The 19419-nt window shown below is 40.8% G+C and overlaps 1 protein-coding gene across 1 annotated transcript in view; it reads right to left on the bottom strand.

The window, feature by feature from the left end:
* cep78 (centrosomal protein 78) overlaps nucleotides 1-19419 on the bottom strand; it is an 85105-nt gene that overhangs the window by 28814 nt on the left and 36872 nt on the right. Inside the window, exons 8-9 of the mRNA XM_060845090.1 lie at nucleotides 14995-15059; nucleotides 2673-2781 (exon numbers count right to left, since the gene is read on the bottom strand). Of these exons, the coding sequence (XP_060701073.1) occupies nucleotides 2673-2781; nucleotides 14995-15059 (174 nt within the window). The remainder of the gene's footprint in view (nucleotides 1-2672; nucleotides 2782-14994; nucleotides 15060-19419) is intronic.

Below are 19419 nucleotides of genomic sequence, written 5' to 3'. Positions count from 1 at the left end.
GGGGGACTTTAACTTCACCAACATTGACTGGAAATGCTATAACTATAGTATATCGGATGGATCAGTTTTTGTCCAATGTGTGCAGAACGGCTTCCTGACACAATATGTCAAAGAGCCGACAAGCGGCGAGGCCACACTGGATCTAGTACTTGGAAATGAACCAGGCCAGGTATTTGAATTAGTGGTAGGTGAGCACTTTGGAAAGAGTGACCATAATTCGACTATGTTCAGTTTAGCGATGGAAAGTGTAAGGTACATGTCACAGGGCAGGAGTTATAGATGGGGGAAGGGCAATTATAATGCAATTAGTCAAGACTTAGGAGGCATAGAATGGGGTAGCAAAATGTAGGGAATGGGAACAATCGAAATGTGGAGCTAGTTTGGGGAACAGATATTGCATGTCCTTGATAGATATGTCCCTGTCAGTTAGGGAGGAACTGAGAAGGTAAGGGAACCATGGTTGACGAAAGCAATGGTATCTCTTGTTAAGCAGGAAAGAGAGGCTTATGTGACGTTGAGATGAGATGGTTCAGATGAGGCGATGGAGAGTTACAAATTAGCTAGGAAAGATTTAAAGAGAAAGTTAAGAAGAGCAAGGTGTGGACATGAGCAGTCTTTAGCGGGTAGAATAAAGAACCCTAAAGCTTTCTACATGTATGTGAGGAATAAAAGGATGACTAGGGTAGAAATAGGGCCAGTCAAAGACAGAAGTGGGAAGTTATGTGTAAACCCTATGGAGATCGGAAAGGTGCTAAGCGAATATTTCTCATTTGTTTTCACACAGGAAAAGGAGAATATTGTTGACGAGAAGACGGAGATACAGGCTACTAGACTAGAAAGGATTGAGGTTAGTTAAGGAGGTGTTATCAATTCTAGAAGGTGTGAAAGTAGATAAGTACCCTGGGCCGGATGGGATTTATCTAAGGACTCTCTGAGAAGCTAGGGAGGAGATGGCGGAGCCTTTGGCCTTGATCTTTATGAGTTGTCATTGTCTACAGGTTTAGTACTTGAGGACTGGAGGATTGCAAATGTTGTGGCCTTGTTCATAGAGATGACCTGTGTAATTACAGACCTGTGAGCCTTACGTCTGTTAGAAGAAAAGTTTTGGAAATGATTATAAGAGATAGGATTTATAATCATCTAGCAAGTGACAATTTGATTGGAGATAGTCAACATGGTTTGATCAAGGGCAGGTCATGTCTCACAAACCTTAGTGAGTTTTTTGGGGTGACCAAGTATGTGGATGAGGGTGGGACAGTTGAGGTGGTGTACATGGACTTCACGTTTCGAGCATAAGCCCTTCATCAGGAATAAGAGAGAGAGAGCCAAGCCGGCTGAGATAAAAGGTAGGGAGGAGGGACTAGGGGGAGGGGCGATGGAGGTGGGATAGGTGGAAGGAGGTCAAGGTGAGGGTGATAGGCCGGAGTGGGGTGGGGGCGGAGAGGTCAGGAAGAGGATTGCAGGTTAGGAGGGCGGTGCTGAGTTGAGGGAACCGACTGAGACAAGGTGGGGGGAGGGGAAATGAGGAAGCTGGAGAAATCTGAATTCATACCTTGTGGTTGGAGGGTTCCCAGGCGGAAGATGAGGCACTCCTCCTCCAGCCGTCGTGTAGTTGTGTTCTGCCGGTGGAGGAGTCCAAGGACCTGCATGTCCTCGGTGGAGTGGGAGGGGGAGTTAAAGTGTTGAGCCACGGGGTGATTGGGTTGGTTGGTTCGGGCGGCCCAGAGGTGTTCTCTGAAGCGTTCCGCAAGTAAGCGGCCTGTCTCACCAACATAGAGGAGGCCACATCGGGTGCAGCGGATGCAATAGATGATGTGTGTGGAGGTACAGGTGAACTTGTGGCGGATATGGAAGGATCCCTTGGGGCCAGTACCCTTCCACTGACACCCTCCTTCGACTGACTGAACTGGTCCTCACCCTGAATAACTTCTCTTTTCAATCCTCCCACTTCCTCCAAACTAAAGGAGTTGCCATGGGCACCCGCATGGGCCCCAGCTATGCCTGCCTCTTTGTAGGATATGTGGAACAGTCCATCTTCCGCAACTACACTGGCACCACCCCCCACCTTTTCCTCCGCTACATCGATGACTGTATCAGTGCTGCCACGTTATTACCACTATCGCCACACAAACTTCTTGCTCACATTGGCATATCGGCAACCAGTTTTCTTTTGAGAAATTTCTGCATATTCACTGGATGCTTTTTCATCAGCTGGTATCTCTCTTCAAAATTTCCAAAATAAAGTACGAACTAAATTCACTATTACTTAAATTTCAGAGCAAATGTCTCCGAAACTTGGTTTCAGCAGTCCTGAGGAGATTAATACACTCCTGATGCATGTACATATGTACATACACATAAACACACACTTCCTTCTAGATTCTTGTGTGTCTCTCTGTCACTGGACAACAGCACAGTTTAAATGTGCTCAACAATGACTTATCAAAAAAAAATGAAAGAACTGGGGATGCTGTATCAGCAACAAAAATAGAAATTACTGGAAAAGCTCAGCAGGTCTGGCAGGATCAGTGAAGAGAAATCAGAGTTAACGCTGCAGGTCCGGTGACCCTTCCTCAGAACTAAAAAGTATAATGACTAAAAATCCTTCTGTATAATTACTCTCCATATTAATGTTATACTTTATGTATTATTTGCAAAAGAAACATCATTACCTATACGAATAGTAGCTTTTCCTTTCAAACCATGTCTCAACTTCACAGTTTTTCTTCTTTGTTTTTGTTTAGGAGGGTCTCTAGTAGACGTTAGTGTTAGCCATGTGTACTGTTGTGAAATAAAAGAGGAACAGCATGACAAATGCTGATATTACCTGTAATAGTTACAAAAATAAAATGCTACACACTACTTTAGTTTTGCTGTTGAAGCAAGCTGCATGATTTATTTTCCAAAAATACTTTTGTACTAAGAGTACTTTCACCATCAAATCCTTCTCATGCATTGCCCTTGCCTCAGCTGACTAACCAATGTCTGTTTCAGCTTCCCATTATCTGCATTTGAACTTCTCATCCTCTACCCCTTCACAATTCTGTAACCTCCACCAGGTCTACGTCCCCTCCTAAACTCTGTTTCTTTGACCATTTATCAGTTTCCCTTCCTTTCACACTAACCTTGGTAACCATACCTTCAGCTGAGTATCCACAATCTGGAATTCTCTCTCTACACTCATTCATTTCTCACACCTTATTCATGTACAATTTAGATAAGTTTTGGTCACCTCTACTGATATCTCCTTCCTTGTCATATTATTTATGTTAATATATGGCTCATCAAACGTTTCTATATTAAAGACACGATGTAAATTCAAGCTGTTGGTTCAGCAAAACAAATTTGCCTCCATCTCTGTACAATAACAAGAGAACCTTTTAATCGGAGGTCAAAAAAGGCCTCTATTTCAATATCCAGTACCAACACATTCCATAAGAAATTTCAATTTTGTTTTCCATAGCATTAAGTCAAGTCCCTAGGCACCTCCCACTAAAGCAAAACGTACACAGAGGATAAACAAGTTAAAAATGACCAACAGTAAAATTGAAAATACAGCTATTGAGAGGGCAGTTAAAGGTGAACAGTAAGGGTTTGAGGCAGAGGCCAGAGGAAGTAATAGTGAAAGGCAAGAAGATTTTACAACAGTGAAGAGATGTAAAGTGCTACATGTACTTTTATAAGAAAAATAAAGCAAAATTTTTGTAAGTCACCCCATCACAGCACCTACATAAATAACAAAAGTCTGACATAACAAAATAAAAGTGAAATTAAGAGACCTTCATCACAGTTCAGTTAATGCCTCCTGGGCTCAGGGAAAGCAGATTTAGGAATGATGAAATATCCTGAAGAGGCAACTACGACAAGACTGCCACAGCGAGCTGGATACTAGGCTGGAAGGTTCCACCAAAGAAGACATGCTAGTCCGAGACTACCACTCCTGGACAAGACTGTCTGCTGAGCCATTTGAATATCTGGATACCGAAGACAAAGAAGACCTCCACATAAGGACAAGATCTCCACGTCAGGACAACACCTGTGAGCCAGGATACCACTACACAGGGAGATTGCCAAACAGGAAGACCACCATGCCGGGCCAAGAACACCTTTGTTATTATTCAGGCACCTGGGCCTTGCTGTGGACCTGGAGTCTCAGCCTAGTCTTCTAGTCCGGACCAGGGACGTTAGCCTGGGATGTGTTCCTTGCTCACCAGGAGACCACTGGTTAGAGTGGAGGGGTTCCTGCTCATCCTAGTATTGCTGCAGTTCCTACTGCCACAGAAGGCCTCCTCCTTCACCTACCACTTTCCAATCTCAAAAGCAAAGAAAACAAAGAGAAAAGAGAAAAAAAGTAAAAAGAAGAAAAAAAGATAAAAGGCCTACATCACCAGATGAGCCCCCCTACAGCACTGCCATCCTGAAAAATAAGTTTTGAAATTCATATATTCAAAAAGAATTTTGAAAAAAATGAATTACATGGTTTGATGTATTAACTGAACTGACTGGAGTACGTTAACACATTTATTAAAATAATTTTATAATGGAAAGTCTCAGCTTCAAAAAAAATAGTGACATTGTTATGCAAGGCAGATGCTGAATAAGTACAATGTGTACAATTTCTTTGAATTTTTCAATGTATTTAATATATTTAGAATGGCCGCATTTTTTTCTGTTGTAATGGCAAACTAAGAGTTTTTTTTCAAAAATATCAGAATGGAGGAGGATGCCATTCTGCCCATCACATTTGCAACAGCTCTCCAGATCAGCATTATGATTTCGTGCCATTCTCCCCATAATCCTGCACATTGTTTTTCTCTAGTACAACTCTCAAAATAAATAAAGCATTTGAAATTGTTTCTAAGTATTAAAATTGTAAAGAAATAATCAGTTAACATTAATTATAAGCTTGTTGCAACTGCTGTTCTTTTCTAGTACTCTATAAACTTCAGAATATACTGGGGAGTGTGCCAAACATTCATCAATATAAAGACAACAATGTTTACTGCATTATAAAGACAGTGTATTTATGAAGCATACCCCACTATATCACTTGTTCTATCTAGCATGAAAAATGTCAATTTATTTTAAAAGTACAGTGGAATGAACAGCAGTCAGTGACATGGTAGCCAGCAAGTCTACAAACTCAAACACATTACAAACACAGGAAAAAATGGTGAGGGAGGAGAGTGTAGAGCATAGTCTCTGAATAAAGGGGGTTAATTTAAGACTTAGACAAGAAAGAATTTGTTCTTTAAGAAGGTTGCATGGCTTTGGAACTCTTTACCACACAAAGCTGTGGAGGCAGATCCCTCGTGCATATTTGTTGAAATAGATAGATTCTTGATCAGTATGGGGATTAAGAGTTATGGGGAAGTCGCAGGAAAATAAATATGAGGAAAGTCAGATTAGCAATGATCCTACTGGATGATGGAGCAGAGTTGAGGGGCTGAACAGCTTACACCGTCCCTTACACCATGCTCTTATGGCATCAACCAAAACTCTACCGTACAGATCCTTATCATACAAAGTCCCATTCATCTTTCAGGTCTGTGCTCACTAACCTACATCGTCTGCCTATTAAACAATGATTCCTTTTTAGAATTCTCATCTTGTTTCCAAAAGCCTTCAATGGCCATGCCACTCCATATCTCTATTATCTACTTCAACTTCAAAAACCTTCAAGATATTGGAATTCTTCAAAATTCCAATCTCTTGAGCATCTCTGATTTAAATCATTTCATTAATGGTGATGCCTCCAGCTGCCAAAGCGCTAACTTCTGGAAATCCCTCACTAAACCTACCATAGTCTCTGCCTTCCTTTGGGTCATTCTGTAAACACTATTGCTTTGACCAAGCTTTTGGTCATTTGACTGAATATTTCCTCTGTGGTTCGGTATCATACTGTGTGTTATAACTTTACTGATACATCTTCAAAAGTTTATTACATTAAATGTTCTAAGCTCTTTAATTCCATTCAGAATTTAAAAATTCTGGGCAAAGCCACAAGTGATATGCTAGTGAGTAATAAATCAGAAACAGTATGGGAAAGTTTGCATTTTTTATTAATCGAGTGGACTTCCTAGAAAATTGCTCCTGGTAAATAAGAGGACAAGGAATGAAAGAGTGAAAGTAGAGACCTAAAACCGCCACCTCATGTCTTCCTCTCTGATGTCATATCCAAAGGTCATTTAGCAACCCCACACTGTTTCAAAACCCCTTTCTAAAATAAATTGCTGTGATGTACTTAAGCCCAAATGCTGGCAATGCATGGTCGAGTTGGACTGAAGGGTCTGTTTCCATGCTGTACAGCTCTATGACTCTGACTGATTCACTGTATCTGATTGCTCCAAACTTATGTTGGCAGCCAAAGTCCAAACTAATTGACATTTCATAAACTACACAGAGCAAAGTTTGTTTTAACCAGCAGCTTATGGAACAACACTCAATAAACTGTCAAAAAATATATACCTCAAATAGCACATATTCACATGTAAATTTATGAAATTATCATAGCTTTTTAATTTTTTCACCACAATGTAAATATACTTGTGCAATTTATTGGCCATACAAAATAACAACAGTTGATTCAATTTTGAGTCAATTTATCCTCAAATATCAAACTTTATCATGATGTCTGAGGATGCAAGTTAGAAAACTCACTGCTGTTAAGTTTTATTAAAGGCAAAATTACATAATTACATGCAGTACATAAAGTATAACAGTAATGTGCATATTCTCTGCATTATTTTTCTATGACTTAGTGTGTGCTATTACATTGGTTACGTGGATGTCTTGATTTCTGGAATATTTGATCAACCAGCACACTTCTGGTCCCAATGGTACCAGTTAATAAAAACGTTTACTGTATTTTTGGTTCATTTTGCAACATTTGTCAAAGAGGATTGATGAGGGCAGAGTGGTAGATGTTAAATATATGGACTTCAATAAGGAGTTCGACAAGGATCCCCATGGGAGACTGGTTAGCAAGGTTAGATGTTATGGAATATAGGGAGAACTAGCCATTTGAATACAGAAATGGCTCAAACGTAGAAGACAGAGGGTGGTGATGGAGGGTTATTTTTCAAACCTGGAGGCCTGTGACCAGTGGAGTGCCACAAGGATCGGTGCTGGGTCCTTTACTTTTTGTCATTTACATAAATGATTTGAATGCGAGCATAAGAGGTACAGTTAGTTTGCAGATAACACCAAAATTGGAGGTGTAGTGGACAGCGAAGAAGGTTACCTCAGATTACAACACGATCCTGACCAGATGGGCCAATGGGCTGAGAAGTGGCAGATGGAGTTTAATTCAGACAAATGCAAAGTGCTGCATTTTGGGAAGGCAAATCTTACCAGGATTTATACACTTAATGGTAAGGTCCTAGGGCAGAGGTGGGGAACCTTTTCATGTTGGAAGGCCGCATTATGTTAGTTGTAATCTAATAAGGCCGCATCCAAGAAACTTCAATAATATAATCTTCAAAATTCACATTATTTTGTCAAAATCTAACTAATTTTCTTTTCCTCTCTGGTATTTTAAATACATTCATTTTAAGATTAAAATAAAAATCATAAAGGACAAAAAAAATTAATAAAAGTATAAAGATTTGTTCTGCAAAATTTGGATTCATTCAAAAGGCCACACACAATGGCCTAGAAGACCACACGTTCCCCACCCCTGTCCTAGGGAGTGTTGCTGAACAAAGAGACCTTGGAGTGCAGTTCATAGCTCCTGGAAAGTGGAGTCGCAGGTAGATAGGATAGTGAAGGAGGCATTTGGTATGCTTTCTTTTATTGGTCAGAGTATGGAGTACAGGAGTTGGGAGGTCATGTTGCGGCTGTACAGGACATTGGTTAGGCCACTGTTGGAATATTGTGTGCAATTCTGGTCTCCTTCCTATCGGAAAGATGTTGTGAAACTTGAAAGGGGTCAGAAAAGATTTACAAGGATGTTGTCAGGGTTGGAGGATTTGAGCTACAGGGAGAGGCTGAACAGGCTGGGGCTGTTTTCCCTGGAGCATCGGAGGCTGAGGGGTGACCTTCTAGAGGTTTACAAAATCATGAGGGATAAATAGACAATGTCTTTTCTCTGGGGTCAGGGAGTCCAGAACTAGAGGGCATAGGTTTAGGGTGAGAGGGGAAAGATATTAAAGAGACTGATCGGCAACTTTTTCACATAGAGGGCGGTACATGTATGGAATGAGCTGCCAGAGGAAGTGGTGGAGGCTGGTACAATTGCAACATTTGAATGGGTATATGAATAGGAAGGGTTTGGAGGGTGCTGACAGGTGGGACTAGGTTGGATTGGGATATCTGGTCGGCATGGACGGGTTGGACCGAAGAGTCTGTGTCCATGCTGTGCATCTCTATGACTCTAGTTCAAAAGGCAGCTCACCATCATTTTCTAAATGCATGTAGGGGCAGGGCTTTAAATGCTGGCTAAGACAGCAATACCCTCACCCCATGAATGAATATAAAAACAGCGGAAAATCTTCAGGCCAAAGATACACAACAGTGTGAAAGAAGTTCTCATCAGTCATTCCCTCCAGGAAATCTGGAGGTTACTGGGGACAGAATTACCCATGCAAGCTGCACATTTCTATGCTCATCCACAGTGCTTGATTCCTTTTCATCTGCATCTGATAAAGCAAATGACATATTGAAGAGGAAACCAAGAGGCACCCTGCACACACATTAATGTGTTAGAATCAATAGCAAGTCTGTTCCCTTTCTGATGGTCAGAGCGAGACTGCGTTATTTTTTAAATGTTTAAAACGTCATATATTCAAAACAGAAACCATGGGTGAGAAGCAGAAAAACATTGAAAAAAGTCAAAATTCTGCAAAATAGTGCAAATTCCTAACCCATGATACTAAAGTGTATTATCCAACTGTTCAATGAATACAGCGAGATCAATTTATAATAAACATGAGTTTATCACACTTTAACTGCTGACTCAAAACAATAGAAAAACATTAAATCTAAATCAAATTGTGGTAGGGGACCTCATAAAATTTTGAAAATGGTCTAAGCTTTTTAATTCCATTCAGAATAAATTTCTTTTAAAATTCTGGACAAAGCCACAAGTGATATGCTAGTGGATAATAAATCAGAAACAGTATGGGAAAGTTTGCATTTTTTATTAACCGAGTGGACTTCCTAGAAAATTGCTCCTGGTAAATAAGAGGACAAGGAATGAAAGAATGAAAGTAGGGACCTAAAACCGCCACCTCATGTCTGCCTCTCGGATGTCGTGTCCACACTGTTTCATCTCCAGTTTCTTACACTGTCTTGGTTCCATCATCTTAAAGTCACATTTCCATAAATTGCCAAGGAGTCTGATCTGCCACAGATTAGCTCAATATCCATTTCCTCTACTTAAATACTTTTGCACTGAAACTATTTGCATTCCAACCGTCCATATCACTATTTTTCAGTCAACTGTATTCTCCATTTACTCTTCCGCTTATTTTTCTTTCTTTATTTTCATTTCTAACTATACTTCCATTCATTTCTTGTTCACATCTAATCTACCCTCTAACGCAAATGATGCTTACGCTTATTCCAATACCATAAAATGCTGTGATGAATGTACGTGAGATAGAACTATAGAGCAAGGCAGGTGCTTAAACAAATCAGCAAACACAGATAGCCACAGGATTAAGACAGGACTTCAGAGAAATAAGATGGACAAAACATTGTTGAAAATCTGTATTTGTATAGTGCCTGCCCCTGAATGCAGAAAAATATTCCAAGGCATTTCAGTACTAAAAGCTCAGTCAAGGATGTAGATTTAAGGAGCATTTTGGAAAGTTTAGATAGGAAATTCAAGAGTTCAGGACCATGGCAACTGAGAGCATGACTGGCTGAAATAGGCAATTTTAGTGACCAGGATATCTGAAATAATCCTCTGAGCAACTGAGGGATCAAAAGCAAACACAGAAAAAAGAAGAACAATCAAAATGGCAAGTCGACTGCTTTGTATTAATATTAGTTAGTCCAGCATGAGTAACTAACACCATGTTCACACCAAAACCCTCAGCTTTCCTCCGTGATGAGCACTTCGGCAGTCACAGTTTCCAGTGGCAAGTCTCGCATTTAACTGTGATGGGAAAGGGCAATGCAAGAACTCTTATCTGGATAGTAGGGTGCGTTCGATTTGGACTCATGGAATAAATTAGCATCAATATAACACTGGTTTTAGTCTTGACAGCATCTTTGATTTAGATTAATAGTTTGTAATTCAGAAAAAAGCTGCAAGCTTCACTTGCCTATATCTCCCATTATTTTGTGATAATGTAAATTCCTTTTAAATAAGAAATTGCACTGGGTTTTCACAGGCCTGAAACCATTGCAGAATGTTATGTGCAGTTGAGTATTCTGTAATCAAATAATAATGGCCTGTAATTAATATTGACTCATCCAGCGGGGTCAAGGAGGATCACTGGAACCAAAAGATTAAACTCTGCTTTCTTTCCACAGATGTTGCTAGACCTGAGTTCTTTCAATGTTTAATGAACATTGTTGTTCCTTCAGCTTTACTAGATTAAAATATGAAACTCCCTCCATAACAGCAGACATCTCGTGGGATTTCAAGATTCAAGAAGGCAAGCTGTTTATTGAAGGTATATAGAATAGAATAGAATGTCCTTCATTGTCACACACACAGGAGTACAGTGAAAACTTTACAATGTCACCCCATATAGCACCATCTTAGGTACAAAGCACCTAGGTATAGATCTTAGATTTAAGGCTTGTGCGAAGATTTGTAGCTTGGGTGCTCCTTGTTGCGGTTCTGTTCGCCGAGCTGGAAGTTTTTGTTGCAAATGTTTCGTCCCCGGCTAGGCGACATCATCAGTGCTCTGGAGCCTCCTGCGAAGCGCTTCTTTGATGTTTCTTCTGGTATTTATAGTGGTCTGTCCTTGCCGCTTCCGGGTGTCAGTTTCAGCTGTCCGCTGTAGTGGTTGGTATATTGGGTCCAGGTCAATGTGTTTGTTGATGGAGTTTGTGGATGAATGCCATGCCTCTAGGAATTCCCTGGCTGTTCTCTGTCTGGCTTGCCCTATGATAGTAGTGTTTTCCCAGTCGAATTCATGTTGCTTGTTGTCTGCGTGTGTGGCTACTAGGGATAGCTGGTCGTGTCGTTTCGTGGCTAGTTGATGTTCATGTATGCGGATTGTTAGCTGTCTTCCTGTTTGTCCTATATAGTGTTTTGTGCAGTCCTTGCATGGTATTTTGTAAACTACATTAGTTTTGCTCATGTTGGGTATCGGGTCCTTTGTTCTAGTGAGTTGTTGTCTGAGCGTGGCTGTTGGTTTGTGTGCCGTTATGAGTCCTAAGGGTCGCAGTAGTCTGGCTGTCAGTTCTGAAACACTCCTGATGTATGGTAGTGTGGCTAGTCCTTTTGGTTGTGGCATGTCCTCGTTCCGTGGTCTGTCTCTTAGGCATCTGGTGATAAAGTTGCGTGGGTATCCGTTTTTGGCGAATACCTTGTATAGGTGTTCCTCTTCCTCTTTTCGCAGTTCTGGTGTACTGCAGTGTGTTGTGGCTCTTTTGAATAGTGTCCTGATGCAGCTTCGTTTGTGTGTGTTGGGGTGGTTACTTTCATAGTTTACGACTTGGTCTGCGTGTGTTGTTTTCCTGTGTACCCTTGTGGTGAATTCTCCGTTCGGTGTTCTCTGTATTATCACGTCTAGGAATGGGAGTTGGCTATCCTTTTCTTCTTCTCTCGTGAATCGGATTCCTGCGAGTGTGGCGTTGATGATCCGGTGTGTTTTTTCTATTTCTGTGTTTTTGATGATTACGAACGTGTCATCGACATATCTGACCCAGAGTTTGGGTTGAATTTGTGGTAGGGCTGTTTGTTCTAACCATTGCATAACTGCCTCTGCTATGAGTCCCGAGATTGGTGATCCCATGGGTGTTCCGTTGATTTGTTCGTATATTGATTGTTGAATGTAAAGTGTGTAGTGAGGCACAAGTCCAGTAGTTTAAGTATGCCGTCTTTGTTGATAGGTTCCGCCTCCTGTGTTCTGTTATGTATGTCCAGTAGGTTGGCTGTTGTTTCTCTGGCTAGGGTTTTGTCAATCGAAGTGAACAGTGCCGTCACGTCGAATGAGATCATGGTTTCTTCTTTGTCTATGTGTGTATTCCTGATGACGTCCAAGAATTCCTGTGTTGATTGTATGGAGTGTTTGGATCCGCTGACCAGGTGTTTCAGTTTCTGTTGTAGTTCTTTGGCCAGTTTGTATGCTGGTGTCCCTGGTAGTGATACTATGGGTCTGAGTGGGATGTCTGGTTTGTGTACTTTGGGTAGTCCATAGAATCTGGGGGTGTTGTTGCTTTCCGGTTTCATTCTTTGTAGGTCAGCTTTGGTTATCTGTCCGTTTTTTTGTAGATTCCTTAGTGTGTTATTTATTCTATTGGTTAGTTGTGGTGTGGGGTCAGAATCCTTCATTTGGTAGGTGTTGGTATCTGCGAGTAGTTGTTGTGCTTTCTTGATGTAATCTGATTTGTCTAGGATGACCGTCATTCTGCCTTTATCTGCTAGTAGTATGATTATGTTCTTATCGTTTCTTAGTGCTTTCAGTGCTTCCCTCTCCTTGGTGTTGAGGTTATGTGTTTGTCTTTTTCTTATCATCATAGGTACGACCGTTTGTCTCACTGTTTGTTGTGTCTCTTCTGTCAGTCCATTGTTCCTGAGTGTGCATTCTAGTGCTGCTAGGAAGTCTACTGTCTTGGCATCCCTGTGGTTGTAGTTAAGTCCCTTGGCCAGTATAGTTCTTTCCATGTCTGTGAGCTGTCTGTGGGAGAGGTTTTTAACCCAGGTGTGTGTTGTAGTGTCCTCTTTTTTGTGTGTTAGTTTGGCCATTTTTTCTTTTAGTGCCGTTTTTTTGCGGTGTGTTGTCCTGTTCTGTCCTATAGTGACAGCCTGTTCTATCGTCCGGGTCCATTCATGATGAGTGGTTTTTGAAATTAACGACTTTTGGCGCGCAATTTCTTGTTTGTATTTGTGCAGTCGGTTGTGAGCGTCTGTGATCATTACCTGGATCATCCTGAATCCGTTCTGCTTGGCTGTTTCCCTGGCTTGTGGATTATTGACTGGTGGTCTGTACCTGACACATTTCAGAACTGACAGCCAGACTACTGCGACCCTTAGGACTCATAACGGCACACAAACCAAAAGCCACGCTAAGACAACTCACTAGAACAAAGGACCCGATACCCAACATGAGCAAAACTAATGTAGTTTACAAAATACCATGCAAGGACTGCACAAAACACTATATAGGACAAACAGGAAGACAGCTAACAATCCGCATACATGAACATCAACTAGCCACGAAACGACACGACCAGCTATCCCTAGTAGCCACACACGCAGACAACAAGCAACATGAATTCGACTGGGAAAACACTACTATCATAGGGCAAGCCAGACAGAGAACAGCCAGGGAGTTCCTAGAGGCATGGCATTCATCCACAAACTCCATCAACAAACACATCGACCTGGACCCAATATACCAACCACTACAGCGGACAGCTGAAACTGACACCCGGAAGCGGCAAGGACAGACCACTATAAATACCAGAAGAAACATCAAAGAAGCGCTTCGCAGGAGGCTCCAGAGCACTGATGATGTCGCCTAGCCAGGGGACGAAACGTTTGCAACAAAAACTTCCAGCTCGGCGAACAGAACCACAATATCTTAGATTTAAAAATGCAGAAATAAAGGGAAAAAAAAGGGAATAAAAAGTTACATTACTTAAGTCTGGGAAATAAATGTCAGTAACAGCCAAATTCTAAGAACACATTTTTTAAAAATTGCACAAGAATATTAGTGCAGTTGCATTTAATTTTCATCTCAGATTTGTCTTGTCTGTCTCATCACTCTCTACATCAGTAACATTATTCTCAAATTGCAGCACTAAGCAATTACTTATTTTTGGAAAAGCACTGTAAAAACACACTGCATGCAGCACTTTCAAATTGAGTACTGTGCAACATTGCAGCATGTCCAAGATGTGGGAGTAAGGAAAAGGAATGATTCATGATTAATCGATTTGAAAAAGTCGCCCTCAACCAAAGTTCCCTCTAAACTGCCATTCCAATGTGCTACACACGATTGCTCTGTCAACATGGATTGCAGCACTGACTTCTGGTTCCAGTAGTTGCTGCTGCATATGGACCTCAGGGATCCACACAGAAGGGAAAAAAGGGAACACTGCCCTTAACCAAAAATGTTTGAGAACAATGATTTATTTGCCCCTAGATTAAGATTACATGGAAATAGCAAGAGGTGAGACATTGGAAAAAGAACCATGTAAGACTTCTAAAGGTTTGGGAATGGAGACGGGGAAGCAAATGACACTATTGTATCAATTAATTTCAAGGTGCGTGAAATGACAGAAAGATATTAACAGGACTACAATGCATTACTAATTTGTGTCAAATTAATTGCCTAAGAATAATCATAGTAGACAACCATGCTTAGATGCAAGGTCTTTGATATTATCACAGACAGGTGGGTTAAGCCAGGAAGCAGTTTATAACCAAAAACATTTCATTCCCACCCAACCTCCAACTACCCAACATTTTGTGTCTATTACCTAGTTTATACAACAAATTTGTTGTTTTTAACGCTGGACCCTCCAAGAAGTCCTCTTGAAATTCACCAGAAAATAAATTGCATCCTGTTTTTGTAATAAATAGGTTTATTTTATATCAATGTTGCATGTAACCATTGCGATGCAAAAATGTATAAATATACTGTTTTGAGTTGTAAATGGCAATGTCTCGGAGCATGACTCTGAGAATTCTTCCATGCTACATTGGTACAAGCTTGAATAAGAACTGTCTTGTTAAAGACCTACCCAGATTGAAGATCGAATTTGTCCAAATTCTTCCAACAATGGATTATAAAAGAATCCAAAATAATTCTTCCCGCTACACAACATTACTGAGTTATCTTTATGTTGGGTAAAAGTAGTTACCTCAGAAGTGACTCCAATTCCATTCAGCAATATCTTTTCAATAATGGATTTTGTTAAAGATCGGTCTGGAGGGAATAAAAATGTAATTAGAAATTATTGAACTTTTTAGATATGAAGCAAACTTTCCACAAGTTTCAGACCAAAATCACAGTAGCATTGTCAAATACACAATGTTATTCTCCTTAAGTGAATGAAAAGCAAATGTGTTGTAGTATGACAAGAATGGATATCTCTACAGAGATCATGGTGGAAGCTGGAATAGAACACTGTCCTCTTTCCTCAAAAATACCAACACCACCACAAAACCTACCATTATCACCAAAGAACATATAAAAGCCACCTCCACTATTAAAACTACCATCACCACAAAAACAACTTGCCAATACCAATGCCACTCCTAAAACCACTGCCAAGAAAAACCTCCTCTCACCTGAAACCTGATTTGATTTTTAAACTGATGAGTGTTAACATTACTTTCTGCCAGCCTTAATTTGGCTGAGTGATATTAGTTTGGATAGCCTCATACAAATGCCCTGTGAGCCCAAAATATAGTACACAATTCAGAACTAATTGGACATAAAAGGTAAAACAGAAAAACCTAGTAACCAGAGTAAAGCAAAATCTATAAATTACAGAGACTTGAGAACATGCAAATGTCCTTTACTTGCATGCTTTGCTATTCTGTGACAAAAAGGGACTTCAGCAAAATGTTGCAGAAACCAGCATGACTAGGAAAAAATTAACATTCAAGGAAGACAATTCTCAGCATCTGATAATTTTGATTATTCTGAAACAGTAGTTACTTACAATGCTTCACAGCAGAAGGAGCAGTTCTGTTAAAAAATATTCAATTGGTCACTCAATAGTATATGGATCATTGAAGAGCAGCTGTGGAATCACTGTCAAAAGGTGTGATGCTGGAAAAGCACAGCTGGTTAGGCAGTATTATAATGTTAAAAGATTAAATTGGAATATCTCTCTGGACATTAAAGAGTTAAACTGCACTGACTGAACATTCTGGAAGTGAGTAAGAATGACATTGATGCAAGAATGTGATGACACCCACTCCATTTAGACAGTCATTTGCTACTACTCCCCCTATTATTATCAAATTAAACTTTCAGAAATGCTTTCATAAGCCATTCCCCGAAGCTAGGTATATCACACCTACATTGTCTTGGGGAATCACTGAGTTAGGGAATAGTATGTATAACAATTCCCCAGAATTAGGGCATTTATATTTGCATTATCTCTGAGGATGATCTCACCCTACCATTGTACCTGGGGTAACATGCGACTGTGAGGGAGTGGCTACGGTTGTCTTGAGTGACATGTGACTGTGAGGGCGTGGCCAGAGTATCTGTGAGCATTACCAACTGACCTGTATAAAGGGGATGTGGTTTCTTTGTTCAGAGACTCACTTTGACTCGACTTCACATTCCAGCGAAGAGGGTCAAAGGGGTCACCTAGCTTGTACATTTTAATAAACTTTAACTGTTTGCAGAAGTTGACGTGTGCAAATTGCATCTTGTGTGTGAAACCTCAGAAAAAGACCCTAACAGTATCAGAGGAGCAGGAGTCAACGATGAAGAGCTTTTGCTCAAAACAAGAGCTTTTGTGGTGGTGATGGTATTTAGAGGCAAGAGGACAGCGTTCTATTCCAGCTTGCACCGTCAAGAGCTTATGCTCGATAGATTGACTCTCCTGCTCCTCAGATACTGCCTGATCACCTGTGCTTTTCCAACAACACACTTTTTGACTCTGATCTCCAGCATCTGCAGTCCTCACTTTCTCCTCATTCTGGGATCATGGTGAAATAAGAAAAGGAAAGAAAAATGACTCTATATTGGAGCAGGGAGTGTTACCACAAACCAGGTTCTGTGGATTTGGGTTCACAAATGTCTAGAGTGGTTGAAAAACTAGTGAAAGCTCAGCAACATCCGAGGAGCCAAGAGGGCCCAATATAAACCAGTGCAGTAATAGTTTCCAACAGACAGTGGAGACTGAAAGCCCAATAAACAGTATTTGCACTGTGCAAGTCAGCAAGACTGAATACAAGTAAAACACCAGCCACATTTGGGGTGAGGAAAGGATTCAGATCCTACAAAACCACATCTGTATTTCTCAGTTCCAAAGTTCAAGATTCTGTGGATTTGTATGGGGTATTAGTTGCTCTAAACCCTCTATTCTAGTGGAATAGGGTTGCCAATCAAGCTGCAATAATAATGATCTGATTTCATCTGCAGATGTGATATCAAATTAAGTAAATTCTACAAATATGTTTGGGTTTATTTCATAAAGATCGAACTTTCGTTTTAATATTCATTAATGGGATGTGGGCAACACTCGGAAGACTAGCATTTTTTTACCCATCCCTATTTGTCCAGAGGGAAGTTGTGGGTCTGGAGTCACATGTAGGGCAGACTAGGTAAGGGTGGCCATTTCCTTGCCTAGGTAAGGGTGGCCATTTCCTTGCCTAAAGGAAATTAGTGAAGCAATCGGGTTTTTCCAACAATCCACAGTGTCATCTTCAGACACTTAATTCCAGATTTTTATTTGAATTCAAATCTCACCATCTGCCATTTCAAACCCGGGTCACCAGAACATTGCCCGGGTCTCTGCTTTAATACCAGTAGGCTATTGCCTACCCCGATAGTTAAGAATCTTATCTGTCTCCTTTATTGGTTTCACAGCAATCGTGTGGTGTCACAGGCACTTCCAAGAATCAATACTAAATCAAATAGAAGGAACAGTGGACTGAGAAAATAGGATATTCTCTCCAACTCTTCCTTCCACGACACTTCATCTCTGGCCTCACACCTCCATTCCAATTAAACACACTTTCACAGTTCTGGACGTAGTTTTTTGCATTCTTGGGATGTGGGCGTTGCTGGCTGCTCAGGATTTATTGCCCATCCCTAATTAACCAGAGGGTAATTAACAGTCAACCAAACTGCTATAGATCAGGAGTCACATATCAGCCAGACGAGGAAGGGGTGGTGTATTTCCCACATTAGTCAACTAGATGGGTTCTCACAACAATCAATAATGATTACACTGTCGCCATTATTCTTTTAATATCAAATTTTGATTGAACTCCACTGTCATCATCTGCCAAGAAGGAATTCAAACCCATGCCTACAGAACATTCAACTGGATTTCTGGATTACTACTCCAGTGACATTACCACTATACCAAAACCATTCCATAAAGACCTTACTTTGCTCATAGTAATATCCAACTTGATGCATATACAAGAAGACAATACCGAAGAATCGCTGCTAAATATTTGAAAATTGTATCACATCTTAAGAAAGTCAGAGGAAAAAATAAATATTTATTAAAAATTGATCATGCTCTAGAACCATGACTACTAATTAAGCCTGAGTTGATCATAAATAATGCAGTGCTGACAGAACTTTAAGCATCTCATTATAACTCAAATAATAAGCACCACATTCCTAAATAATTGACCCTGTGAATAAAAAAGGGGGAAAAAAAGGCCACGTTGTTAGCAGCAAATGCAATAGACTAGATTGAATGAAGTGTCGGTAAAATGCTGCTTCACTTGAAAGGTGTACTTGGGCCCTTGGACACTGAAGGAAGAGGAAGCAGATTGGCAGGTATTGTGCCTTTTTGTAGTCGTAGGGCTATGGGGGCTTTTGGGAGTGAAGGAAAACTGACAGACAGGAAGAGGAGAGAGGAATATGTCTGGTCCCTTGGAGGTGGCTGAAATGGCGGGTAAGGATCGTCTAATTGTCGATGCTGGTGGGATGGTAGATGAGGACAAGGGGGACAATATCACTGTTGTGGGTGGGAAGAGAAGGGGTTGAGGGCTGAATTGCGGGAGATGAATTGGACCCAGCTGAGGGCCCTGTCCACTATGATGCTGGGGAATCCTATGTTGAGGAAAAAGGTAGACATGTCGGAAGCTCCCTGGTCAAAATTGGCATCATCAGAACAGATGCAACGGAATTGAAGGAACCGGGAGAATGGGATAGACTCTTTAGAGGAAGCAGGGTATGAGAATGTATAGTCAAGGTAACAGCAGGAGTCGGTTGGAGTGAAGACTGAATTGGGGAAACAAAGTGCAACCAATGACCACTTCACACCTTTCTACGTTCAAAAAAGACTCTGCCACTTCAACACACCACCGTGTTCCATGGCCAACATCTTTGTCTCAGGCTTGCTACAGTGCTCCAGTCCAGCTCAGCGCAAGCTAGAAGAACAGCACATAATTATCCACTTGGGAACTCTACAGCCTTCTGGACTTAATATACAGTTCAATAGTGTTAGGGCTTGAACTCTCCCATGTCCTTACCCCAATCCCCACAACACACCTTCCCCCCCACCTTCTTATCACATGGTCTACTATTACTCACAACCCATTTTTAGCCACTAATAGTCCTCATTAGTAGCTTTCCA

The sequence above is a fragment of the Hemiscyllium ocellatum genome, chromosome 2, assembly GCF_020745735.1.
Source record: "Hemiscyllium ocellatum isolate sHemOce1 chromosome 2, sHemOce1.pat.X.cur, whole genome shotgun sequence".
Lineage (NCBI taxonomy): Eukaryota > Metazoa > Chordata > Chondrichthyes > Orectolobiformes > Hemiscylliidae > Hemiscyllium > Hemiscyllium ocellatum.
This window is presented reverse-complemented; position numbering and strand designations above follow the sequence as displayed.